Source organism: Salvelinus namaycush, chromosome 12 (assembly GCF_016432855.1).
Source record: "Salvelinus namaycush isolate Seneca chromosome 12, SaNama_1.0, whole genome shotgun sequence".
NCBI classification, from domain to species: Eukaryota; Metazoa; Chordata; class Actinopteri; order Salmoniformes; family Salmonidae; genus Salvelinus; species Salvelinus namaycush.
Window position 1 is genome coordinate 53,246,440 of NC_052318.1, and position 26,984 is coordinate 53,273,423.

At 43.0% G+C, this 26,984-nt stretch overlaps 1 protein-coding gene across 1 annotated transcript in view; it reads left to right on the plus strand.

Moving 5' to 3' along the window:
* The first annotated feature begins 1,617 nt into the window (after positions 1 to 1,617).
* Positions 1,618 to 26,984, plus strand: part of pcf11 (PCF11 cleavage and polyadenylation factor subunit) — a 28,073-nt gene continuing 2,706 nt past the window's right edge. Inside the window, exons 1-12 of the mRNA XM_039006045.1 lie at positions 1,618 to 1,982; positions 4,366 to 4,491; positions 4,945 to 5,127; positions 5,397 to 5,612; positions 5,868 to 6,853; positions 7,939 to 8,116; positions 16,227 to 16,842; positions 17,045 to 18,555; positions 23,193 to 23,259; positions 23,790 to 24,051; positions 24,298 to 24,481; positions 24,707 to 24,862. Coding sequence (XP_038861973.1) covers positions 1,743 to 1,982; positions 4,366 to 4,491; positions 4,945 to 5,127; positions 5,397 to 5,612; positions 5,868 to 6,853; positions 7,939 to 8,116; positions 16,227 to 16,842; positions 17,045 to 18,555; positions 23,193 to 23,259; positions 23,790 to 24,051; positions 24,298 to 24,481; positions 24,707 to 24,862 — 4,725 coding nt within the window. The 5' untranslated portion in view covers positions 1,618 to 1,742. The remainder of the gene's footprint in view (positions 1,983 to 4,365; positions 4,492 to 4,944; positions 5,128 to 5,396; positions 5,613 to 5,867; positions 6,854 to 7,938; positions 8,117 to 16,226; positions 16,843 to 17,044; positions 18,556 to 23,192; positions 23,260 to 23,789; positions 24,052 to 24,297; positions 24,482 to 24,706; positions 24,863 to 26,984) is intronic.

Consider the following 26,984-nt stretch of genomic DNA (forward strand, 5'->3'; position numbering starts at 1 on the left):
CATTGAACACTGGTCACTTAAAAAATGTTTACATACTGTTTTACCCAATGATGTATATACTGTATTCTAGTCAAGGCTCATCCTATATACACTTGATATACTGTAAGTCCAAATATTTTACAGTGGGTACATTGCAAAGTTCTGGGAATAAACACTCTACCAGGGTAGTTCACATATCTCATCTGCACTCAGATTTGGAGAAACAGACAAACTTCTCCTTCCTGACATTTACCATCCAATTTATTTTACGTACCTCGACCACTCCATTAATCTTTTTCATTAGAGCAATGTCGAATTCTTCTGTACTCCAGAATGACTCGTTTGACAGGTGCCCTGCTTCGTAAATCGAAGCACAACACATCATATCCATCAATTTGCGTGAGATCCAACATGTTTCTTCTGACCAACAGATACAAAAAAAAATCCACTTCTAGTGATTTTCACAGATTTAACTTTCTCCACCAGTTTTGATATTTCAAACGGATCCACGAAGTTTGGCATATCTTGTTTACCCCAAAACATATTCCTACTATATAAAATCGGGAGTCTGCAGAAGTAGATATATTTTTCACATTTTTTGAACGAATGTCCATTTATCCTTATTTCCACCGCTATCAGATTCAAGCTCAAATTCTGCTTCCACCATCTTTCGTGAAGTTGTCAGCTAACATGCTGTCCAAACCACCTGCGTTGCTTGCGAGAGCATTGTAAAATAAATGTACATGTTATTCAATCATTTCATCCAAACTGCTCACGCTATTGCATAGCCATGTAAAATAAATGTACATGTTATTCAATCATTTCATCCAAACTGCTCACGCTATTGCATAGCCAGGTGCATAGCTCGCAAATCCTGCCTCTCCCAAAGATTTGTTATAATTAACCCAAGATAGACCAGAACCTGTCATTTCCAATGGGAGCAAGTTAATCATAGTGGGCAGAATAAGCAAGGAGGTGGGCAGAGCCAAGCACGATCTAGTGAGATCATATTGGCTCATTCTAGCATTTACTTGCTTATTTCCGTTAGGGAACACCTACTCTGTGAAGTGCGCATGTGCAATAACTCAATTTACCCATGCACTCCTTCTAAACAATGCAATTGTTACAAAATTTGGCATAGGGTAAAGTCTACTAGATGCAACCCACTATGTTACAGATTCTAGTTTTGGAAACAGAAAACTGTATGGATATCAAATGTTTGATCAATGAGAAAATGTGCAGAATCTCGGCCCAAATCCATCTCGCTCCATCTTCTCCACTATCTCCTAGGACTATCTCCTAGCAACAGCGAGCTAGCTAAATAACTATAAATATTTCGACCCCTCCCCATATTCATATAGTTTGTTTGTTTTGGTACTTTAACCTGCGAGTCATGGACGCTGCTGGAGGACAGACAAAACAACATGCGCACGCGAGGAGCCGGTTTAGTCAGCATGTAATCCATCTATTATGCAATGCATTCGAATTTGATTGGCTAACCGGAGATGTTAACATTTTGACCAATTAGGTTGAATGAATGAGTCGTTCGCAAAAAGTTCACGCGCACGCAACTCAAACTATCCAATAGGAGGACACCAACTGAGGCTGTATAAAAATTATTTTGTATGACGCGTTTAGTTGATCGAGTTGCAGCCGCCATCTTCTGACATAAAAAAGAAGAGTGGAAACGTCGATTACAGATGTAAAGGGAATACAAATAATTCGTAACGAGTTGGAAAATAAATATAAAGTCAAATGTGTTTATGGACTGCCTCGTAATAAATGGTTATGTTTCTGATAAGATTGGTTTAGTATTTGATCGATCACACATCGCAAAGATGGACGACGCGGCGAGGGAAGATGCCTGCCGAGAGTATCAGTCCTCCCTCGAAGATTTGACATTCAACAGTAAACCTCACATCAACATGCTGACCATTCTGGCAGAGGAGAATCTGCACTTCGCCAAGGATATCGTCGCAATAATTGAAGCACAAATCACCAAGGTTTTTATGAATATAGAATTTTCAATTTCAGCTATTAACTTCGATGAAGAAAGCTATGTGTAAGCTAACAGTAGCCTTGAAACAGCTGCCCATGGCAACATCATGGCGGCAACACTGTTGAATCGCTGTTCTTGGTGTGGCGACATAACGTTGGCTAACGTTTCTTGTCAACAGTACCAGTTTCGTTTCAACAAAATATTAACGTTATAGCAATTAATTTCATGCTGATTACATTTAGAAAGGTAATGTAACATTACCTACGGCTAGCTAATGTTATCCCCTGAGCTAGCTAGCTAACGTTAACATGTCATTTCGGAAAGCCGATTGTCGTTTGCTAGGAAATTATTCAGAAATTCAGTCGCCAGATCAGAGTAACGTTAGGAAGCCACCATTATTTGTCAAATCTTATATAAAGACGTTATGCTGTGGGATATTTTTCACATTTCACAACTTAACGTTATTTGGAAACACGTTAACGGTACCGAAACCGAATCAAATATGGCGACATGACGGAGGAAACTTAATGTTGGCTATTTCAGTTAGCTAACGCTAGCATGCCAGTGCAAAGCATTCCACAAGTTTGACAGGTTTACACACGTGGTTTGGCCACATCAATTGCCAAATTTAAACCAGTACACACTGGCCTACCTAACAATGCAAAATAGTTATTGCATACATTTAGGCCTTGTTTCACTTTATACATAATTTACTTGAACCAGAATCTGGTACAGGATACGTTGAATATGGGGAGTCTCCTTTAAGGCCATGAAGCAGATTTTCAGGCTTAATAATGTCAAAAAAAAGTCCGCTACTTACCAAATAATGGAGTTTCGCTGAGCAACGATTGTAATCACTGCCGTTACGGCTGGTATGTACTTCCACAAAATTTGTAACCGAAAAAATGTATCGTGTGGAAAGAAACTATTGTTTTTGAAATCCACCTCTTGTGCACCTCCAATAAAATAACTAATTACTGCCATGCACGGGTCGATCGGCTGATCCAGTAGCAGGAAAGGTAATCTGTTTGTAACTTCAGGTGGCCTACAGGCCTAACGTTACTGCTGGTAAGTTATTGTTAGACAAAAGTATCTAGCTAGCTGAAGTAATAATAACAAAACAAATAATAGGTACACACAGATGCAGACCGAATATGTAGCTGTTGAAATTTAGAACAGTGTCAATAGTTTTCTTGTGAAAGTAAACTGGTCTCTTTCAATTTGACTTATCAGCTGCTTTTGATATTATCTATTTGAATTTTGAAATGTCAATGAATGGTAAAATGTGATAATAAAAAATATGAAATATGCTTTTTGTCTTTTTTATTTCCCAGTGTAATTTATTGGTACAGAATCAGATCTCTGGTTATTGCCTGATTGGTGTTCAAATCCGTTTTTGATCAATGTGATGATCATTGTCACTTATCAGAACCAAGGCGTTCACCATTTATATGGGAATGTCTATTGGCTTAAATGCAGTATATTTGTATAGTTTGAATTATTTTGTGTTTTATTGACATGTGAATTGGGTTTACAACTGAAATTGGCATGTTTACTCATGACCATTTATCAAGTAAAGTCCTAGTGATTTGCTTTTCATGTCACATTGTTCATGGCACATTGTTCAAGACTTATCTTGCAATTGCACATTTTAAATGAACCCACCCCAAATCCTGCTCTATTCTTGTTGACCGCCTCTTAGTGTGTTACATCCTATTTTTGTTCTAAAAGGGAGATAATACTTCTTCAAATGGACTGCCCCTCAGTGGGATGTTATAACAGTGACTTCATTCAATAAAACGGGAACGGTACATGGAGTGATCTCTCTGCCAGAGACACTCTTTGGAGGTAATAAAAAAAAAAAAAGGAAAACTTTAACCATTTCTTCTGGATGGACAATATTTTTATTTTTTCCTGCGCCCAATACAAGACACAAGTAATAGTTGAACAAAGTACTTTTTATGGACATTCAATGTTTTGTTCGAGAATGAAGATACTTTTGGATTGGTATTTTCCCAATGGATTTTTTTTTTTTTTTTTTTTACACCTTGATCCTGTAACCGGTGCATTGCACAACAGTTCATGTGAAAATAGACAGATTTTTATAACAGTTTTCCCCCCTACATGACAATTGTTTTGCAACTGTTTTTTCCTACAATATTTTTTTTTTTATCATGCCACGGACAATCAATTGATTTTGACATTTTTTTTTAAATAACTTTGCAATTATTACCCAAGACTGACAAGGATTTTTTCCCTAGCCCAAACACTTCTTACGTGTTAACTTTTTGCTTAACTAATACATAATGAATGTGAAGCCTTTTATCTGAAATGTTGGTATTAACCCCTGTTGTTTTCTAAACTTGTTGAGTTTTCTATTACCCTAGGCTCCAGCTGCCGAGAAGCTTCCAGTTTTGTACTTAGTGGATTCCATAGTGAAGAATGTTGGAGGCGAATACCTTGCAGTGTTTGCTAAAAACCTAGTCACTTCATTTATATGTGTTTTTGAAAAGGTATATACTACTTTATATTTTTGTGCATTCTTGAAGATTAATAAGCACCTTTTATAAAATTAGCTGACCACTGTACTGCTTGCTTTGAATGTCTAGTCTCTTCTATCTCTTTCCTTGTATAATGCATTTTTACTAATAAAATGGTGTTGGTGTGGTTCCCCTTTGATTTGGGGAAGTGCTTGATTTGGAAAATATCCAAGTCATTAATTGTCTTTGCATTAAAATGCAGTGTGGTATACAGAATGTGTAATATTTCACACTGTTTAACAGTTAATACAAAGCACCTTCGTTAGTGTAATTAGACACATTTTCCAAGTGCCTTCTTGATCTTGCCTGAATTCAATGTACTGCTAAACTATAGGCCTTTGAAGGTAGAATGTGTTAGTTTGTGAAGTACTGTGCTGCAGGTCTTTGAGTTGAACTGTGGTCCAAGCTGTGTCCTCTGTTTTGTAGGTGGATGAGAACACTAGGAAAAGTCTGTTCAAATTACGCTCCACCTGGGATGAGATCTTCCCGCTGAAGAAACTCTATGCTCTGGACGTGCGAGTCAACTCGCACGACCCGGCCTGGCCCATCAAAGCACTGCCCCCTACTGTGAACGCCAGCATTCATGTCAACCCTAAATTTTTAAAACATGTGAGTAAACTGTCTGTGTATCTGTATGTGTCCGAGAGGAGGATCTGCTGTTCTGAAAGCATCTGTGGATAGAGGAAAGTAGAAACTGCGCCCAAGTTATTCAAGTTTTGCTGTTTATTGCACAACCTTCGTGACAATATGATCCATAAAGTAAAAGACATCCTGACCCTTTGCAACACTGGACATTTCGACATTTCTACACAAACACACACTCCGCTACCTGTCGACCTGAGTCCTTCCCATCCCTGAATGTTTTCTCCCCGCTCTAGCCTGAGGAGGTGACCTCCCCTAGGGCCCTGTCCCCCGCACCCCTAGTCCGTGCCCCAGCCCCTGCTCCCCAGCCTGCAGTGGTCCCCAGCGTCAGTGAGAAGAGCATCACCCAGGAGCAGGTGATAAGGCAGCAGCTGCTGGCCAAGCAGAAACAGCTACTGGAGCTACAACAGAAGAAGATTGAGCTTGAGCTGGAGCAGACCAAAGCACAACTGGTGAGACTCACTATTGTACCCATTTCCCCCTTTTGAAAATCTAATTTAAATGTTAAAAAAAATAGGTTTGGTCCTCAGGGTGAATGTAGACACTTTCAGAAGTGTTGGTGTTTTGTAACTTAAACATTTAAAATCTATTAATAATACAATTTTAAACAGGTAGGTTTCTGTTATATTTTCTTCGTGTCTTCTGGTGCACTGTCTCGTTTACTAAACACAAGATGTTCTCAGTCCTGCCCCTCTTTTACATTTCAGGCTGCTAACGTGGTGCTGTCAACTCCAGCAATAGTGCCAAAGGCCACCCTGCCTCCCTCTGTCATCAAACCCTGTATCCCCCCTGTCTCTGACCCCAAACCCCCCACCAGGGACCCCCGCCTCAACCGGGTCGGCCCAGGGGCCCTCCAGGCCAAAGAATCAACCAGCCATAAGAAAGAAGGCCACGGTATGGGAGGACCAGCACACACACCGGAGAAACAGCTGCCAGAGCGACCCGGTAGGCCCGAGAGGACACGGCCCCCCAAGAAAGAACTTCTAGAAGTGAAAACCAAGTCCAAGTCCCTCTCTCCCATGGCTAAAGGGGTGCTTGGGAAGAGCAAGCACTATGAGGCTGAGAACGTGAAGACGACAGCCGACACCGCGGGCAAGAAAGACCCCAGGCTGAGGAAACATCTCCATGACAAGGCCGAACCGAAAGAAGAGGTGAAAGAGAAGAAGAAATGCACTGATAAGGAGAAAGAGCTGGATGAGGCAGTGATGAAGGCATCAGGCAGGGGGAAGATGGCCAACGGCACAGTCAGCAAACCGGAGCGTGAGAAACCAGAGCCTGTAGAGAAACCGGAGAACCAGATCAGAGGGAATGCCAGGACCAACGCCAGGAAACGCTCCCGTTCCCCCTCGCTGCACCTGCACTCACCTAAGAGGAAGACTGAGAGGAGGTCCCCCAAGAGGAGAGCCAGGAGCATCTCCCCCTCTCCTCCTTTACACAAACCTGGGAAAGGAGGGAGGCAGTCAGGAGGCAAGCACTCCTCTCACCATGAGGACTTCCCCCAGCACGGGACCACCAGAGAGGAGAGGGTAACCCCCAAGAAGAGCTCGTCTGAGCCCAGGAGAACCAAGAGGCCGGCTGAGGAGAGGCCGGTTGAGGCCAGGGACACTCATTCCTCCCCCCGCACTACGTCAGAGGGCAAGGAGACCAAGGAGAATGCCAAGCGCTGGAGGAGTGGCTGGGAAGAGAACAAACAGTGAGTAGGCTGATATATCATGTGAACTATCTGTCTTCCAAATGGGCCATGGGGCTCTGGTCAAAAGTAGTACACTATGTAGGGAATAGGGTGTTATTAGGAATGTACCGAAGTCTTGATATTGGTATGTTCTCAGTCTGCTGTGTACTAGTATATGTGGCATCACGTCAGTTTATTCTTATCCTCGCCTAATGGTATTTAGTGCCTTGAAAAAGTATGTGCCCCCTTTCAACAAAAAAAAAAACGTTGTATTTTGATATTCTCTATATTTTTGATACTGAATGTTATCAGATCTTCAACCAAAATGTCATTTTAGCTAAAGGGGACCCAGGTGAACAAATAACACAACATTTGCATACTTATTTCATCAATGAAGTTATGCAACATCCAATTCCCCAGTGTGAAAAAGTAATTGCCCCCTTATACTTAATAACTGGTTGTGCCACCTTTAGCTGCAATGACTGCAACCAAATGCTTCTTGTAGTTGTTGATCAGTCTCTCACATCGCTGTGGAGGAATTTTGGCCCACTCTTGCATGCAGAATTGCTTTAACTCGGCGACATTTGTGAGTTTACGTATGAACTGCTCGTTTCAAGTCCTGCCACATCTCAATTGGGATTAGTTCTGGACTTTGACTAGGCCATTCCAAAACTTCTAATTTGTTGCTTATTAACCATTTTCATGTAAGACCTAACCTAATATTAGGTTTTGGTTAAAGGTCTAACATTCGGTATCAAAAAATATGCAAAAATAGAGAATTATAAAGGGGGGCGAATACTTTTTCACGGCACTATCTGCCTCTGAACCTCAGACACACATAGTCAGCTTGTTATCTGGTGGTGTTAGTTAGGTTAGGGTGTGTCGCAGATAATACAGGTACAAGGCGTGTTCTCACTCCTAACCACTGCTCTTACATGTGTCTGCATATCTGTGTATTTTTGTACTCACAAGACTGAGGCAACGAAGGGGTGGTTTCTCAGACAGATTGGGCCTAGTCCTTGACTAAAAAGCGAGATTCTCTGTCGTCGGGAAACTGCCCACATTTATTTAAAATTGTCAAATAAATTAACTAATTCCTTCATCAGTCTGAAGTTGTCGTCAGAGGAGGCTCATGGGAAGGCGGCAGGTCCTCCACAGAGACGGCCGTCATACTCCAGCAGCAAGAGACCTACCACCCCCAAACAGCATCGCCTTAGTGTCGATGCTAACCTGCAGATCCCAGAGGTGCTTCACTCTGCCAGCAAGAGAGACCTGCTCAAAAAGGTACACCCACAAAAAAACATGGGCCTATCTCCTCAGCTTTTCCTCCCCACAATTTGAGTAGGTAATAGATGCCGCATTTAATTGTAAAGTATACAAGGGAGAATTGCTCAAAAGGTATGCCTCAACACAGGTGCTTCTTAAATGGCACCCTATTACCTGTATAGTGCACTGCTTTTGACCTGGACCCATAGGGCTCTGGTCAAAAGTAGTTCACTATATAGGCAATAGGGTGCCATTTTGGACGCAAAAATGGAAATAGAATTATGTTATACATATACAATTTAATCGAATTGTAAGAACATCCCCTCAGCCTTTTCCCACCCTCATGTTTTGTGTCGGGAATAGGTTCAGTATTTTTTTGTAGTTCATTGTATATTTATCAGGGTGTGTTTCGGTCCTTAAATTAAGTCTTAAATGTCTTAGATTCCATTTTCAAAGGTCTTAAAAAATGTGATGGAGATGATTAGTGTTTCCATATTGTGCCGCTGCTTAATTGTTCCCACCATGGCAAATTTTGTAATTTTTTTAAATAATACTTAAAGCTCACTTTCAAGATGTTTGTTGTTTTGGTTCGGAAGCCATTATTTGGTCGACAGCAATGTTCATTAACCTGCTTCCTGCAATGAAAGTATCTGCCCTGTCCCGGTTTCGCTGCTGGCTCTCACTCCCGCTCCCCCCTTTGCACACGACGTGAAGAGAGAGATGCATTCTGATAAGCGACAGCATACTGACATGACAGTTGAGCTACATTTTGAAACGTAATTGCGAGCAAGACAGTTTCTAAAACAAACTACTGTTGCTGTTTTCAAAAGGAGGAGTCTCAGCTTAATGTGAGTAATAATTATTTCTTAACTGTCAATAAAGGAAATAACACCACTTTACAAACAGTGTAGTTGATGATACAGAGCGAGCCATTTGCGTTGAATAGGCCTACACCAAGTAGCCTATATAGGCCTACCTATGGAACATTTTTGTAGGATTACATTTAATGTTAGATCAATTTCACTGCCATCTAGCAATACTATCCGATTTAGAGTTAGCAATTTAGATAATGTGTTTTGAGTTCCCACTTCCTCAGTTGGTAAATCATGTAGCATAGGCCCTACAGGCATAGCCTCGGCCAGGGAACTAGTTTCAGCCGCTGGACGATTTTTGTCGAAACTAACTGAAAATAATTTGAATAATTTGTACACTGTCAATTGACTACAACTAAGCCCCAAAATAGATTGTATTGTAAAATAACAATTTCATACGTTGATTACATTTTTTTTGTGGGAATACATATTTCCTAAATAAAATGTATTTTTAGCTGAATCCCTGATGATTTTAGTCTTTTTGTCCAAAACACATGCAAGCAAAATCATTTCTAAAGAGCCCAAAATATCTGATTGTTCTGGATCCCATTTAGACATGTTGCACATCAAAATATCCAGCATTCCCTGAACCTGTTAGATGAAACGGCTACCTTTCATGTCTTACTTGGCACTGGAAAAAAAGTCTGTCTAGAACCCTCCCGCTTAACTACCTTGCTTTGAAGTATAGCCATTTGATACCTGAATGAGGAATTACTTTATTAGACTTTTTGGTTGTAGGCTAATGTATGTTATAGCACAGAGTTGGCCAAACTCTTTGGCTCAAGGGCCACATTGAGCTTTTCAAACCACGTGAACGGTCACATACTATATACTTGACAAAACATTTGAAGCCTTTGTTCACCTTGACAAAAATAACAGGCATATAGCTAAAACATTTGGCTTCATGATATGAATGGAGATAGATGAAATCCGATTTACTGAACAGTTCTCAAATAATCTCAGCCAAATAACATACAATCTGAGCCATTGTAGTAAGTGTTCAATGTCAAATGAATGGGGGCAAGGCCAGTGTCCAAGTGCATCACTGGATAGTGCTGTAGTTCTCACATACTTTGTCTTGTAGTCTTTTTAGGTTTAGGGAGCCATCTGTTTGCTCCACGGTATAATTTTTCCCCCCAAGCAGGCAGACACTGTTGTGTATGTCTGAGCCTCTGGGTTGTCCAATCATCGATTCCATTGCAAGAAGTTCCTCTGTTATTTCAAAGTTATCATTCATTCCTCTGACAAAAAAAATGTAAAGTTCAGCAGTGTCTTTGTCAGTTCTCTCATCCAGGGCGATAGAAAAAAGATTGTAGCCCTACGTTTTCTTTTTTAGCTCTGAGGTAAGCGCCTCGCCTATCACTTACACAGGCCGGTGATGGATCGGTGTGATAAGCACATTTTCTCCACTATCCGGACAAAGTATGTTAGCAGTCTCCACCATAGTCTCAAACTCCTCTTTGGTGAAAGGCTTTCTTTGCGTTGCAATTTTATGTGCCACTATGTAACTTCCCTTATTTACCGATTCTTGAGTAGAGGACAGTTCGGTAAAAATATTTTTTTGGGCTTGCACGTTCAGAGGCCTAGCTTGCCTTTTCCTTGGAGGACAGATTGCTAGCGTAGTTATTAGCATGCTGGCAATGTTATTTTTTTTACTGAGGTTGTATTCTTTCAAAACGGTTTTACTTTCTTGGCATATCAGACTGCTTTCTGTCCCACATAAGTGAAAAAGTATTTTTGATTCCACTGTTCTCTTTTGACGCACCAATTTTTCATGTCAGTGTTGTCTAGCATGGACAGTGAACGTAGATTCGAATTGAGAGCGTAAGCACCGAGTGACTGTGAGTGACTGTCTGAATGTATGCCTAATACCAGCAGCTGCAAGGCTACAGGACCATCTATCTGAGTTTTTGTATAGCATGGAAGAAGTACATTTTAGGGCAGAAAGCGTAATTGCTAGCTTTTGCCCATAAAGAAATGGTTTCTGATTAATTGGCTGGGAGAAAAAAAAAATGGTAGGCAGGCTATTAGCGCGTTACCAACCACTTTACAATGCGAGCTGGAGGCAGTATGCATTTTGAAAACATATTATGAGGTATGTCTTACCTTGCTTGAAAATCCAACCATAGAAAGGTGCAGGCAAATATTTTAGAAAGACTTTATATGCAGCGCTTGAGTTTCAAGTTTGGGGAAGCAAACAAATGATCTTACCATTTCTACCGATCTGCGTGTCAGTTATGATTTTCATTGAACAGTTTCATTTCAATAACATTTTTGTTTCTCAAAATCATTGTCAATGGTTAATCATAAATCTTTGTTAAAATTCCGCTAATGCGAGAGCACCAGTCTTTGCCATATGGACTAGAGGTCGACCGGTTAATCGGAATGGCCGATTAATCGGGGCGATTTCAAGTTTTCATAACAATCGGAAATCGGTATTTTTGGGCGCCGATTTGCCGATATTTTTTTATAATTTTTTTTTTTACACCTTTATTTAATTAACTAGGCAAGTCAGTTAAGATCACATTCTTATTTTCAATGACGGCCTAGGAACGGGGCAGAACGACAGATTTTTAACCTTGTCAGCTCGGGGAATCCAATCTTGCAACCTCACAGTTAACTAGTCCAATGCTCTAACACTGATTACATTGCAATCCACGAGAAGCCTGCCTGTGCCGCGAATGCAGTAAGCTAAGGTAAATTGCTAGCTAGCATTAAACTTATCTTATAAAAAACAATCAATCAATGACTGTCATTGCTCCAATGTGTACTTAACCATAAACATCAATGCCTTTCTTAAAATCAATACACAAGTATATATTTTTAAACCTGCATATTTAGCTAAAATAAATCCAGGTTAGCAGGCAATATTAACCAGGTGAAATTGTGTCATTTCTCTTGCGTTCATTGCACGCAGAGTCAGGGTATATGCAACAGTTTGGGCCGCCTGGCTCTTTGCGAACTAATTTGCCATAATTTTACGTAATTATGACATAACATTGAAGGTTGTGCAATGTAACAGGAATATTTAGACTCATGGAATGCCGCCCGTTAGATAAAATACGGAACGGAATAAATGTTTTGTTTTCGAGGTGATAGTTTCCAGATTAGTTAAAGGTATATGGTTTAGAGAGAAATAGTCGACGCGTTATAATTCCTGTAATAACTTGCGGCTGAACTTGAAAGGGGTTCCTTCGTTATTTTACCGTTCATGTCTTCCATAGAGAATGTCTTGATCTACTTCAAATAAGTTCTGTGTTTCGTGCAGGCTTAAACCGCCTCGACGTTTTGATACCCGTGTAAATCTCACTAGGATAAGGTAACGTTTGTCAACATATTTTCATAAATCCACTCTACAAAAAAAATGATCTTCGCTTATATTTAGCCAATATTGATCAGAGTTACCTTGTCCTATGGATATCTACACAGTTATAAAATTGGCAAGGTGGTGTAAGCCTACATGAAGCACAGACCTTATTTTAAGTGAATCTAAAAATATCCTATGGAATAAATGAAGGAACCGCTTTTCAGATTTTGCTAGAAGGTGTCATGGGAATTATGACTCGCACTTTGGTAGTCAATTCTTACCATGCCCATTATTAAAATAGAATTTCCTGCATATAGAAATGACAGTTTTTGTTTTCAACATTCATCACAGGTAACTTAAACTCTATTTTTATTCAAACAGTTGAGAGTATTTGTCTCCTAAGCAGACTCTTCAGTATCATTGTCACTTCAGAGCAGTGTGTGTGTGTGTATTTATGTATTATATTAAGTTAAAATAAAAGTGTTAATTGTTCATTCAGTATTGTTGCAATTGTCATTATTACAAAAATGTGTGTGTGTATGATATATATATATATATATATATATATATATATATAAAACATTATTTTTTATATATATATAAATCGTCCGATTAATCGGTATCTGCGTTGAAAAATCATAATCGGTCGACCTCTAATATGGACACACTGATATACCATGATCATTGGCATCCGAATGGCCTAAATGAGCGCATGGAACTCAGATGGCTAATGCAGCCGTTGTCCATTATCAACTAAGTAAAAGTAGCCTACATAAAGCCGTCAAATAAATAATACAGAAAATATATTGAGGAAAATTCCACTTCTTTCAATCACATTTATCTCTACTCAGCCTGTTTGATTCCCTTTCTATCTGTCTTGACTTGAGATATCGCTAGTGAAGTGCAACATTGTGTCAACTGGATCTGTCCTGTAGCTGTCTCTTGCGAGCTTGCAACATTTATTAACTAGCCTTATTCTGGTCCCAGAGTTTCCCATTCCATTGAGCACTGGACAGACATCTGTTTTTGCGCAAGGGAAAGATGTATTTTATGACCGTTCCATTGGATATATGTGATCATTAGATTATATTTTACTCTTTCACACAGGGACTTGGTGGTTATCGAGGAGGAGATTTTTGGAAAGATTTTTCAAATAGACCTACTGTGAGGAACTATTAGGCCATCATTCGCAATGGCTGTTTAAAAAAAAAGTGAAGGTGAAGGTGAAGTGAAGGTGAAGAAAAAATTACTGAGAAGCTTATTAGTGGTGAACATGACGATCAGAAATCAAACATCCCAAATGGGCACTAACCTAGAATTGCGCGCAGCAGGCTAGCTAGGCTACTTCTATGCTTGCTCAGGCGTGCGTGCTCCCTCAACATTAACAAGACAGAGAAACCTAACCCATGTTCATTGCTCACATGGAGCACTCCAAACAAGACCATGAAGAAATTTACAATTCGTAAATTATTCTGAAATAAATCAAAACTTGTTTCTCAAGTGTAGAAGGTTGTGAACTCTGCAAACAACGTTTCCACTCTGAGAATGAGAACGGTAAATGACTGTAGGCCTAATTTAAGTGAAAAAATATATGTAACCAAATGACAAGGATTAACAGTTCTGGTACATTTACTACTGGTGACAAATGTAATAGGGAAATGTATATATTTTTTTTTTAAATAAACGATCAAAGAGCCAACAATTCACATGAAACAATGAACCCGCAAGAATTGTCGGGAGACAGCTGAGTGGATGCATTCTGGAGAGACACCTATAGGCTATCTTTGCCACAAACCCCTTCCCTTTTCAACATTTTAAATTATTTTTAAGACACATTATCTTCACACATTTTAGATGCTTTTCACTGACAGCCGCAACTCAAATCAGCTAGGCATTTTGCCATGTGTGCTGTCTAATGACACTTCCTCATGACGTTTCTTTCGTTGTCCAGAAGCCAAATGCATAATCCTAGTCATATTAGCAACCCTTCATCCTAGTTGTTGCATCTTTAGAGTAACCTCAAATTTAGAAATAGGGTGTTCACCGCTGTCATACCGCCCGCATCAGGTGCATTGTTTATAATGGTGTTTCCCTTTTTCCTGCGAATTGCAGTTTGCCATGTTTTTTGTTAAGATGAATCACCAGAAGTGTGATTTTGGTGTCATTCTGAGCAGCGTGGGTGGATGCTCTGAGTAACACACCCAATGCAGATGTGTCCGGTACATTTCTCTCATGGCCGGTATATTGAAATCTTTCAGGTCATGTTGTCCAGGGCAACATTTCCTAAAGGAAACCCTGGTGTAGACTCCAGCCCTACTCTCACACCAGATTCTACAAATCAACTGCTCCACAGGACCTTGTTAAGCTGACTCGGGTGTGTTTTAATAAGCAGTGCTGGATTAAAAGCCTGCACACCCAGTGACCTAGCTCTCCAGATGGAGAGTTGACCACATGTTTTATACAGTAACCGTGCTGTATATTTGACTTTAACTTCTTATGGGCAGGTGGGACGGTAGCGTCACACCTGGCCAACATCCGGTGAAATTGCAGAGCGCCAAATTCAAAATACAGAAATAGTCAAATTAAACATTCATAAAAATACAAGTGTTATACATCGGCCTAAAGATTAACTTCTTGTTAATCCAGCCGCTGTGTCAGATTTCAAAAAGGCTTTACGGCGAAAGCATACCATGCGATTATCTGAGGACAGCGCCCCGCTTACAAAAGCATACAAACATTTTACAACCAAGTTTAGGAATTACAAATGTCAGAAATGGCGATAAAATTAATCACTTACCTTTGATCTTCATATGGTTGCAGTCACAAGTCCCTGTTACGCAATAAATGTTTGTTTTGTTCGATAAAGTCCCTCTTTATGTCGCCAAAAACTCTGTTGTTGGCTCATTTTGTTCTTCCACTGGCTCGAAGGCGGTCAATACATGCAGACGAATACATCCTAATAGTACCGGTAAAGTTCGTCGAAACATGTCAAACGATGTTTATAATTAATCCTCAGGTTGTCTATTGTCTAAATAATTGATAATATTTCAACCCGACAATAGCGTCTTCAATAGAAAGGAAAAACAACAAACGGCGCGCAATCAGTCATGCGCGCAAACTAGCTCTGGTTCATTCTAGAGTCCACTGAAAGAATGGTCTCATTCTTCCTCATTTTTCAGAATACAAGCATAAAACAATGTCTAAAGACTGTTGACATCTAGTGGAAGCCATAGGAACTGCAATCTGGGTCATAACCATTTAGATACTGTATAGGCATTCAATAGAAAAGAACCCACATCAAAAATATCCCACTTCCTGGATGGATTTTCCTCAGGTTTTCGCCTGCCATATCAGTTCTGTTATACTCACAGACATTATTTTATCAGTTTTGGAAACTTTAGTGTTTTCTATCCAATACTACCATGCAATACTACCATATCTAGCTTCTGGGCCTGAGTAACAGGCAGTTTACATTGGGCACCTCATTCATTCAAAATACTGCTCCCTACCCAAGAGAGGTTAAGGAATTTTTTTCACTGTGGCATTGTTATGGTATTAAGTATTATTATACTAAGCTGGCATTGGTATGAAGCCACAATTCTGATACTTCATTTGTGAAGATAGTTATTGATTAGCCCATTGGGTTAGCCTAAACAAATGCAGATGGGCAACCCAACCCCATGCTTCAGCCATCTATAGCCAAGCCACTATGCTACTACATCCATTAAGCTACAGGAGAATGCTCATTGCTAAAATGGTACACCTGCCTGATAATGAGCCATACAGGCGATAGACTTTGAAAGAGCCAACATGCGCTCATTTCTGGAAAGGAATCTTAGCAGGGGTGTGGTGTGTGCACACCTCAAAATTTGTATCAAATTGGGACAAAGTGAACTTCTTCTACTAGATAATAGATAACTTAATCTTCTTCTTCCCTTTCTCCCTGTAGGCCAGTAAGCGTCTGGAGAACGGAGAGATCAGCCATGATGACTTTCTGAACGTGGCTCACCAGATCAAGCAACTGTTCCAGTACCAGGAAGAGAAGCAGCGAGGAGGAGACTCCTGGGAGGGCTCCAGTGAGGATGGCCACGGACACGCCCACCCACACCACCTCCCACCAACCAGGAAGAAGCCCCTGCTGGCCACACCCACAGGGGGAGTGTCCTCTGGGGCGGACTTGTCCGACGCGGAGCTTACCTACTATGAACACAAGTCCAAGCTGAGGAGGACCCAGGTGCTGTGGCAGCAGGAGCAAGGAGGGAAGGGCTGGGACGGAGAGGACAGCCAGGAGGAGGGAGAGGGGGTGCTGGGGAGGCCCGGGGAGGGCCCTGGGGGTGCCAAGACTGAGGTTAACAGGGAGACTAACGCCCTTCCTTCAGGGATGAAGTTCACCAGGCTTCCTAAGGACAGGCTGAAGGAGGTAGAGGAGGAGCAGCCCACCCCAGCAGCCATCATCCAGGAGTACAGCCACGGCAACGAGTTCCCCAGGCTCAAGTCTCTGCCAGGGCTACGCTTCAGGAGGATACAAGACCCCAGGGAGTCCACCGCCACCGACAGACTCAAAGGCAAGTGGAGTTTCATGTCTAATGATGGGACTATTTTATGGATACGTTTTGTTATACGCACACATGGTTGGACACCCAAGCCAAGGGAATATATTATGAATCAGAAGTATGTCTGTAAATGCAGTGCTTTATGACTTAGTTTTATTACTATCCGATGATAAATGGTTCCTGTTCTCATTTAGTAATTGTTTTTATTTCTTAGCTGGTGAAAGAGAGCGAAACTCTCCCCTCAGTGAGCGGCTGCCCAATCACAGACCACCGTATGATGAGAGGGAGGAGCCTAAGAGCGGCTACAATGCCCCTCCCAGGCGGTACGGAGGAGGTCCGCTGTCTGAAGACCACTCTGTCAAACCTACGTACCCCCGTTACGACGACCCTCGCAAACACGACCGCATCCCCCCCAAACCCCCCAGCGGCCCCGTGCTCCAGAACTCAGTCAGCCTGGCACTGGACGGCCCCATTAGGAAGTCCCCGGTTCCTTTACCGGTACCAGCATACGAGCGGGAGCGCCTGTCCCCGTTACAGCAGATGGATGCGGCAGAGATGAGCCCTGTCCCGCGCTTTGAGAGCCCCAATAGCGAGCACTCGTGTGAAGAAGGGCCCCTGGACACCCCCCCTCTACCCAGAACCCACCACCCAGGAGGTCCCCCCCGCGGGCCTGCGCTCTCCTCAGTACGCAGCAAACACAGTGAGTCTCCAGGACACACCCCTCCTCACACCGCAGATGGGCCCCAGAGATACGACAGTGGTCCCAAAGGAGGACCACCTTCGCCACGCTATGATGGACCCCACAAGGGCACTCAGTCTGGGTACGATGGGCCTGGTCACATAGGTCAGCCTGGCAGGCCTCACCCTGGGGGCCGTTACGAGGGCGTCCAGGGGCCCGGTAGGTACGATGGACCAGGGTGCTCCTCACACGGCCCATCAAGGTATGATGGGCCCTACCCTCAGGGCCCCGGCAGGTTCGATGGCCCCCCGCTACATAAAGGACCAGAGAAGTTTGACGGACCAGGAAGATACGACGGCCCCTCCATGCCTCACGTTCCAATGAGAGGGGACCCACAAGGCATTGGGGGAAGGTTTGACGGCGGCCCGCCACCGCCGCAGCAAGGTAGACCATCGGGGCGATATGACGGTAGATTTGACGGACAGGGGCCTGGGCCAATGCGTTTCGACGGCCCCATGCAGTCCAACCGCTTCGACGGTCCAATGAACTTCAACAACTCCCACATGCAGCCCGGCCCTGGAAGGTTCGAAGGACTAATGCGGTTCCAGCAAGGCCCCATGAGATTCGACGGCGCTCCCAACCAGCCAGGCCCGATGTGTTTCGATGGCCCAGTGAACCCCTCCACCCCAATGGGCCAGCCTGGCCCCATGCGCTATGACCCCCTGCCCTCTCTGCCCCCCCAGGGCATGCCCCCACGCTTTGACTGCCCCTCCGGCCAGCAGGTGTCTCCCAGGTACCACGCCACTCCCAACCTGCAGCCCCCACTTCGGCCACTAGGGACACCCATGTACGACCCAGTCAACCCCGGAGGCCCCCAGCAGTTCCAGACGTTCCCAGTGCAACAGAACGTGGTGGGCCAACAGGGGGCTAACTTCACGGTGTCTCCCGTCCCTGTGTCCCAGGCTGGGTTCAACAACTCCTACGTCAGACCTCCGTTCTACACCCCTGGTGTGCCTCTGCCACCGGCAGGGAACATGCAGCAGCCGGTGAGAACCTCTTCTTGATTTATGACATAGGGGATGAGTCCCAAATGGCACTCTATTCCCTATTTATTGCACCACTTTTGACCAGGGAATACAGTGCTATTTGGGACGTACACCACATAGTGATTATCAGAAAGGTCGAGTAGGTTGAAAAGTACATTAGACTTGAATGATTTCATCAATTGAGAAGGTTTCATATTTGTGTTTGTACGTGCACGTATGTGTGTATCATTTGTCTTTGTGTGGTTAGTATTTTATTATTTTTTATTTTATTATTAACACAGCAGCTACTCTTCCTGGAGGGATCCACAAAAAGCATGAATGATACAAAACATCAATAGACAATAACTCAAGGACATAGCTACATACATTTTAAATAAAAATACACAATTTTATGCACTAATGCTACTCTGTCACTATAGTGTGTAAATATATTCCGTCTGGATTTTAATGATTTGTATGTTATTATATATCGCAACGCACTGCTCTAACCTAAACCGCATTCAATCATACATTCACATTTACGCCATCACATACATACACTTTAACTATCCTGCTTATGGGTCGTTCTATAAATAATGGGGCCAATGTGTTACATTGGGATACAAATTTCAGTTTGAAACATTAGCTTATTACTCCACTTACACAACAAGATAGGATTATGCATCCTTGAATTTGACTTGCCAGTGTCTGTATGAACCCTGCTTAAAGCACAATTGTAATTTAAGGACCTCAATGTTATACAATTGTATAATTTATAGAATTGTACATATCTAGGCCTAATATAGAACCCTCCCCCCCTCAAAAGCATGCAAAAAGTGTCAGTAGGCCATTACCATTTTAAGAATAAATGTTTAGGGCTTGCCAATGCATTGATATTATAATTATTACATTGTAAAATATGTGAGAATAATGTGCACATTGCCTGGTTAAATAGATTGGATGCAACATTGAATGTCATCCTCATAATAAGCGCACATGGATTTACTGCAGCAGAGTAGCGCAGCACCCTTTAGCGGGAAACAAACGAAAGTGGACACATCTGTCACAAAAACGGATAAAAAATGAAATCACAGATAGTTATAAGGGAGTAAGAGTACATCAATTGACTACAATAATTACTATAACTTTTAAAGCACCAAATTGAGGAAATGAAAGGTAGGTAGGCCTATTCCAGTACTTTAATTTCTGAGCTACTTCAAGTCAAATTTAATTTGTCACATGCGCCGACTACAACAGGTGTCAACCTTACAGTGAAATGCTTACTTACAAGCCCTTAACCAACAATGCAGTTAAGAAAAAAGAACCCCAAAAAATAAGAAATAAAAGTAACAAAAAATATTAAAGAGCAGCGGTAAAATAACAATAGGGAGGCTATATACATGGGATACCAGTACAGAGTCAATGTGCGGGGGCACCGGTTAGTCTAGGTAATATGTACATGTAGGTAGAGTATTTATGTGCCTATGCATAGATAATAAACCGTGTAGCAGGAGCGTAAAGGGGTGGGGGCGTGCAATGCAAATAGTCTGGGTAGCCATTTGATTAGATGTTCAGTAGTCTTATGGCTTGGGGGTAGAAGCTGTTTAGAAGCCTCTTGGACCTAGACTTGGCCCTCCGGTACCACTTGCTGTGTGGTAGCAGAGAGACCAGTCTTTGACCAGGGTGGCTAGAGTCTTTGACAATTTTTAGGGCCTTCCTCTGACACCGCCTGATATATATGTCCTGTTTGGCAGGAAGCTTGGCCCCAGTGATGTTTTCGGCCGTATGCACTACCCTCTGTTGTGCCTTGCGGTCGGAACCCGTTAGGTTGCTCTCAATGGTGCAGCTGTAGAACTGTTGTCATCTGCAAACTTAATGATGGTGTTGGAGTCGTGCCTGGCCGTGCAGTCATGAGTGAACGGAGTACAGGAGAGGACTGGGCACGCCCCCGAGGGGCCCTCGTGTTGAGGATCAGCGTGGCGGATGTGTTGTTACCTACCCTTACCACCTGGGGGCGGTCTGTCAGGGAGTCCAGAATCCAGTTGCAGAGGGAGGCGTTTAGTCCCAGGGTCCTTAGCTTAGTAATGAGCTTTTGAGGGCATTATGTTGTTGAATGCTGAGCTGTAGTCAATGAATAGCATTCTCACATAGGTGTTCCTTTTGTCCAGGTGTGAAAGGGAAGTGTGGAGTGCAACAGAGATTGCGTCATCTGGATCTGTTGGGGCGGTATGCAAATTGGAGTGGGTCTAGTGTTTCTGGGATAATGGTGTTGATGTGAGCCTTTCAAAGCACTTCATGGCTACAGACATAAGTGCTATGAGTCCTGCGGCCTTGTGAATGTTGACCTATTTAAAGTTCTTACTCACATCGACTGCGGAGAGCGGGAACACACTGTCGTCTGGAACAGCTCATGCTCTCATGCATGTTTCAGTGTTACTTGCCTCGAAGCGAGCATAGAAGTAATTTAGCTCATCTGGTAGGCTTGTGTCACTGGGCAGCTCTCGGCTGCGCTTCCCATTGTAGTTCAATAGTTTAAGTCCTGCTTCATCCGACGAGCGTCGGAGCCGGTGTAGTATGATTTGATCTTAGTCCTGTATTGACATTATTGCCTGTTTGATGGTTCGTCGCAGGGCATAGCGGGATTCCTTATAAGCTTCCGGGTTAGAGTCCCACTCCTTGGAAACGGCTGCTCTACCCTTTAGTTCAGTGTGGGATATTGCCTGTAATCCATGGCTTCTGGTTGGGGTATGTACGTGCAGTCACTGTGGGGACGACGTCATCGATACATTTATTGATGAAGCCAGTGACTGATGTGGTGTACTCCTCAATGCCATCGGAAGAATCCTGGAACATATTCCAGTCTGCTAGCAAAACAGTCCTGTAGCTTAGCAAGCCCCTTATATTTCTTTAAATTGCAGGTCTAACATGGGAAGCTAAATATATTTGTCATGTTATTGCATTACCTGATCATATTTTGAATAAGCCCACTAGGCTATGTTTTTTTTATTTTTTATATCCAGAATAATTTGTTGGAATATCGTTGGGTGTTGCTCAGTAGTCTATTCTACACAATTGTCCAATCCGAGGCATGAAAACATGAACTCGTTACTTTTTCTGTTAACTGACGGCCTGCTGTAAATCAAGCAGACTACAACAGATGATCAACATCAATTCGCTAGGGATGTTTTATCCAATGTGGATCCAGTCACAATTATCTTCACCGGCGTAACAAATGAGACGCACTTTTTTTCTTCTTCTTCGGCACTTCAGCTGTTGCATTCCATGCATTATCACTTGTCACTTGACTATCATTCGGAACATTCCTTCCTTGGATCAGATTATCACGATTTAATTAATCTCCCGAGTGGTGCATCGGTCTAAGGCACTGCATTACGACAGACCCTGGTTTGTTCCCAGGCTGTGTCACAACCGGCCGTGATTGGGAGTCCCATAAAGCGGCGCACAATTGGCACAGCATCACCCGGGTTCTGGTAGGTGGTCATTGTAAATAAGAATTTGTTCTTAACTGACTTGCTTAGTTAAATAAAGGTTAAATAAAAAAATCCGCTGGACGCCAAATGTGCATCCAACAATGATCACATCTATTTAGGTTTTAAGTATCAAGGCAAGGTAACTTTTGGTTAGAAGCCTTCGGTTTTGCAATGCATACATTATTTTGGATTTGTGTACACATGAAGAAAAACAGTTTTCACCCCGTAACAACATAAGACATGGAATGTTACACTGCATTTCTGAGATCTCTATACTAAAAAGTGTCTGACAGCTAGATCCAGGATTCTTACAGGGTTCAAGTTCGAGGTCTAATTTAACTTAGTGCTTAATATATGGTATAGCAACTTACACTGCCATTCATCCACAGACACAAAAGTAATGTTTTATGTCACAGAATTTTGGATAAATCCGTCAAGACGCCAACCTTGATAAAGGGTTAATTATACATAGCTACGATCCCCCTTGTATCTTAATGTAATGCCACGGGGGGGGGGGGGGGGGGGGATCTAAGCATTTTTATCAATGACTTATCAACAGCTGTAACAAGTTGTCCAGTGAAAGAAATCCTCACTGGTGCCCTAGTTTATAGAAATAAACAAATAGTTATAGAAATAAACAAAATGGTGAAACTCTGATGCACTAAAGGTCATTCGCTCCCATTCAGTTCATAAATGAGTAGAACAATTAATTGGATGAGGCTTCACCCCCCCCCCCCAGCTAATATAGAACAAAATATTTTGGCTCATTCTGTGTTAGTTATCACCCACAGTGGGTTCTCTTTACGGTGAAATGTAGCTTGGTGAAGCACTTCATAAAAATTAGAGTCACACTGGGGTGGAGCCATTCATATAATGAACAGAACAATTCATTGGATGGAGAGTGTTCCTCCCAGCTAAAGCTTCAACTATAGTTTTCACCTCTGCAATCTTGAATCTCTTAAACTTCATAATATGGAACGCGACCGAAGTCCTTACTCTACTGAGGCTTTGCTTACAATTATTTTCTCTAAGCAGGCCCTGATATCCTAATGCCAAACGAACGTCTTATATTTAACTCAAACGCCCGATGTGCTCGGGAGGGAGAGGACTGGATACAAGCTATTTAGGTCAGTTGAAGGCTAAATGTCTGTTTTGTCCTTGTTCCAGATGAACATGCTTTCTAACCTTGGCCAGCCCTTCATCCCTCCCAGCACAGTGCCTTTCAACCAGCCTGGTAAGATCATGTTCACTTTTTATTTCACCAAGATCTACTTTCTCTTCTCAATGTTGTTGTTTGATAAAGGGCTCTTTATTTCATGTTACAGCATTTGGTATCGTGATATTCTTTCATCCTCCGCCTTTTGAAGTGATTCATCTTGATTAGTTGATTTAGAAATCTGTGAGATCTGGATGACTTTAAAAAATAAAATAAAAAACATGGACATTCTCAATGTAAAAAGCATTTTAGTCCAGGAGTGCTTAATCTGGGTTTGTGAAACTGGCCTTCTGAGATCAGATGAATCGCATGCCCAGTATGAGTACCTATTGCTATAAATCCATCACTGGGTAAGGATCAAATCAAGTTTGTCATGTACAGCGTAGTGTACGCAGTACAATTAACTGCTTACTTGAAAACACTCCTCTCAATGCAACAGATCTAAAATATTCAATGAAAATAAAGTAAAGAGGGGGGGAAAACACACAATACAAGTGTTTGGTAATTGCTTGATGTCAGTTGATTTCTGGTTTGTCATTCTTCCCCAGCTCCCCAGTTCCCTCTTCCAGAGAGTCACTTTGGGCAGGTAGATGTAAACGACCTGCTGTCCAAGCTCATTTCCACCGGCATCATCTCTACCGGAGGCATCAAACCAGCTCAGAGTACAGACACTGCTGCAGCACCCAGTGGTACAGAGTCAGCCGCCACCCAACCGACCCCTCCCATGGTAGAAGAGGAGGAAGAGGAAGAGCAGGAGGAGGATGAGAATGTCCCAGACCTCACCGGCTTCGTCATTGAAGACATGAAACAGTACGTTTGCTGAAATGCACCATGCTGGTCTGATTATGAAGATGTCAATCTACCATTGACATCAATGAATGCTTCACTCTAGTTATTTATGCATGAGAATTCTCTAGTTGTGCTTTGTCCAGTGATCCTCTGAGTAAGATAAATAAAATGTATGGTCCACATGTGTTCATAAAATGGTAATGTATTTGTCTTTATATGTAAAATGTATGACTATTAACCACTGGTTCTGTTCGTCCATTTCCCCAGGCGGTATGACAGCGTGGTGACTAAGCTGTACACAGGGATCCAGTGTTACTCCTGCGGCATGCGTTTCACCGCCTCTCAGACAGACGTCTATGCTGACCACCTGGACTGGCACTACCGGCTGAACCGTTCTGAGAAAGACATCAGCAAGAAGGTCACCCACCGCCGCTGGTACTACAGCCTCACGGTAAGCGAGATGGACACGCACACACTCTCACCTTGTGTCTGAGCCACCACAGCTAAAACTACCTCATTGTAAATTGTAAACCTTCTACCCCAATATGAACAATACCCACTCACACTCACTTTTTTACAATGAGAATGATTAGTTATCGCCTTGTAATAAAAAGCTGATCATGTTTTATCAGTCTTTCTAACCCTTGCCCATCATCTGTCTCTTCCCCGTCCTCAGGACTGGATAGAGTTTGAGGAGATAGCGGACCTGGAGGAGCGGGCCAAGAGCCTGTTCTTTGAGAAGGTGAATGAGGAGGTAGTGCAGAAGACCCAGGAGGCCGCCAAGGAGAAAGAGTTCCAGAGTGTTAAAGCAGCTGCAGATGTGGTGGATGAGGTGGGTAGCAACATACTTCTGGTCATGTAGTGTATATGGACACCTGCTTGTCGAACATCTCGTTCCAAAATCATGGGCATTAATATGGAGTTGGTCCCCTCTTTGCTGCTATATCAAATCAGATTTATTTTTTATAGCCCTTACATCAGCTGATATCTCAAAGTGATGTACAGAAACCCAGCCTAAAACCCCAAACAGCAAGCAATGCAGGTGTAGAAGCACGGTGGCTAGGAAAAACTCCCTAGAAAGGCCAAAACCTAGGAGGAAACCTAGAGAGGAACAAGGCTATGAGGGGTGGCCAGTCCTCTTCTGGCTGTGCCGGGTGGAGATTATAACAGAACATGGCCAAGATGTTCATAAATTACCAGCATGGTCAAATAATAATAATCACAGTAGTTGTTGACGGTGCAGCAAGTCAGCACCTCAGGAGTAAATGTCAGTTGGCTTTTCATAGCCGATCATTCAGAGTATCTCTACCGCTCCTGCTGTCTCTAGAGAGTTGAAAACTGTCTGGGACAGGTAGCACGTCCGGTGAACAGGTCAGGGTTCCATAGCCGCAGGCAGAACAGTTGAAACTGGAGCAGCAGCACGGCCAGGTGGACTGGGGACAGCAAGGAGTCATCATGCCAGGTAGTCCTGAGGCATGGTCCTAGGGCTCAGGTCCTCCGAGAGAGAGAAAGAAAGAGGGAAAGAGAGAATTAGAGAGCATACTTAAATTCACACAGGACACCGGATAAGACAGGAGAAGTACTCCAGATATAACAAACTAACCCTAGCCCCCCGACACATAAACTACTGCGGCATAAATACTGGAGGCTGAGACAGGAGGGGTCAGGAGACACTGTGGCCCCATCCGATGATACCCCCGGACAGGGCCAAACAGGAAGGATATAACCCCACCCACTTTGCCAAAGCATAGCCCCCACACCACTAGAGGGATATCTTCAACCACCAACTTACCATCCTGAGACAAGGCCGAGTATAGCCCACAAAGATCTCCACCACGGCACAACCCAAGGGGGGGCGCCAACCCAGACAGGAAGATCACGTCAGTGACTCAACCCACTCAAGTGATGCACCCCTCCTAGGGACGGCATGAAAGAGCACCAGTAAGCCAGTGACTCAGCCCCTGTAATAGGGTTAGAGGCAGAGAATCCCAGTGGAGAGAGGGGAACCGGCCAGGCAGAGACAGCAAGGGCGGTTCGTTGCCCCAGAGCCTTTCCGTACACCTTCACACTCCTGGGCCAGACTACACTCAATCATATGACGCACTGATGAGATGAGTCTTCAGTAAAGACTTAAAAGTTGAGAGAGTCTGCGTTTCTCACATGGGTAGGCAGACCATTCCATAAAAATGGAGCTCTATAGGAGAAAGCCCTGCCTCCAGCTGTTTGCTTAGAAATTCTAGGGACAATTAGGAGGCCTGCGTCTTGTGACCGTAGCGTACGTGTAGGTATGTACGGCAGGACCAAATCGGAAAGATAGGTAGGAGCAAGCCCATGTAATGCTTTGTAGGTTAGCAGTAAAACCTTGAAATCAGCCCTTGCCTTAACAGGAAGCCAGGAGTCTAGCACTGGAGTAATATGATAACATTTTTGGGTTCTAGTCAGGATTCTAGCAGCCGTACTGAAGTTAGTGCTATAACTATAACAGCTTCCACTCTTCTGGGAAGGCTTTCCGCTAGATGTTGGAACATTGCTGCAGGTACTTGCTTCCATTCAGTGATTTAGGCCTGGCTCGCAGTCAGCGTTCCAATTCATCCCAAAGGTGATCGATGGGGTTGAGGGAAGGGCTCTGTGCAGGCCAGTCAAGTTCCTCCACACCGATCTCGACAAACCATTTCTGTATGGAACTCGCTTAATGCACGGGGGCATTGCCATGCTAAAACAGGAAAGGGCCTTCCCCAAACTGTTGCCACAAAGTTGGAAGCACAGAATCACCTAGGATGTCATTGTATGCTGTAGCGTTAAGATTTCCTGGAACTAATGGGCCTAGCCCGAACCATGAAAAACGGCCCCAGACCATTATTCCTCCTACGTGCTTCAGCACTCGGCGGTCCCATTCTGTGAGCTTGTGTGCCTACCACTTCGCGGCTGAGCCGTTGTTGCTCCTAGACGTTTCC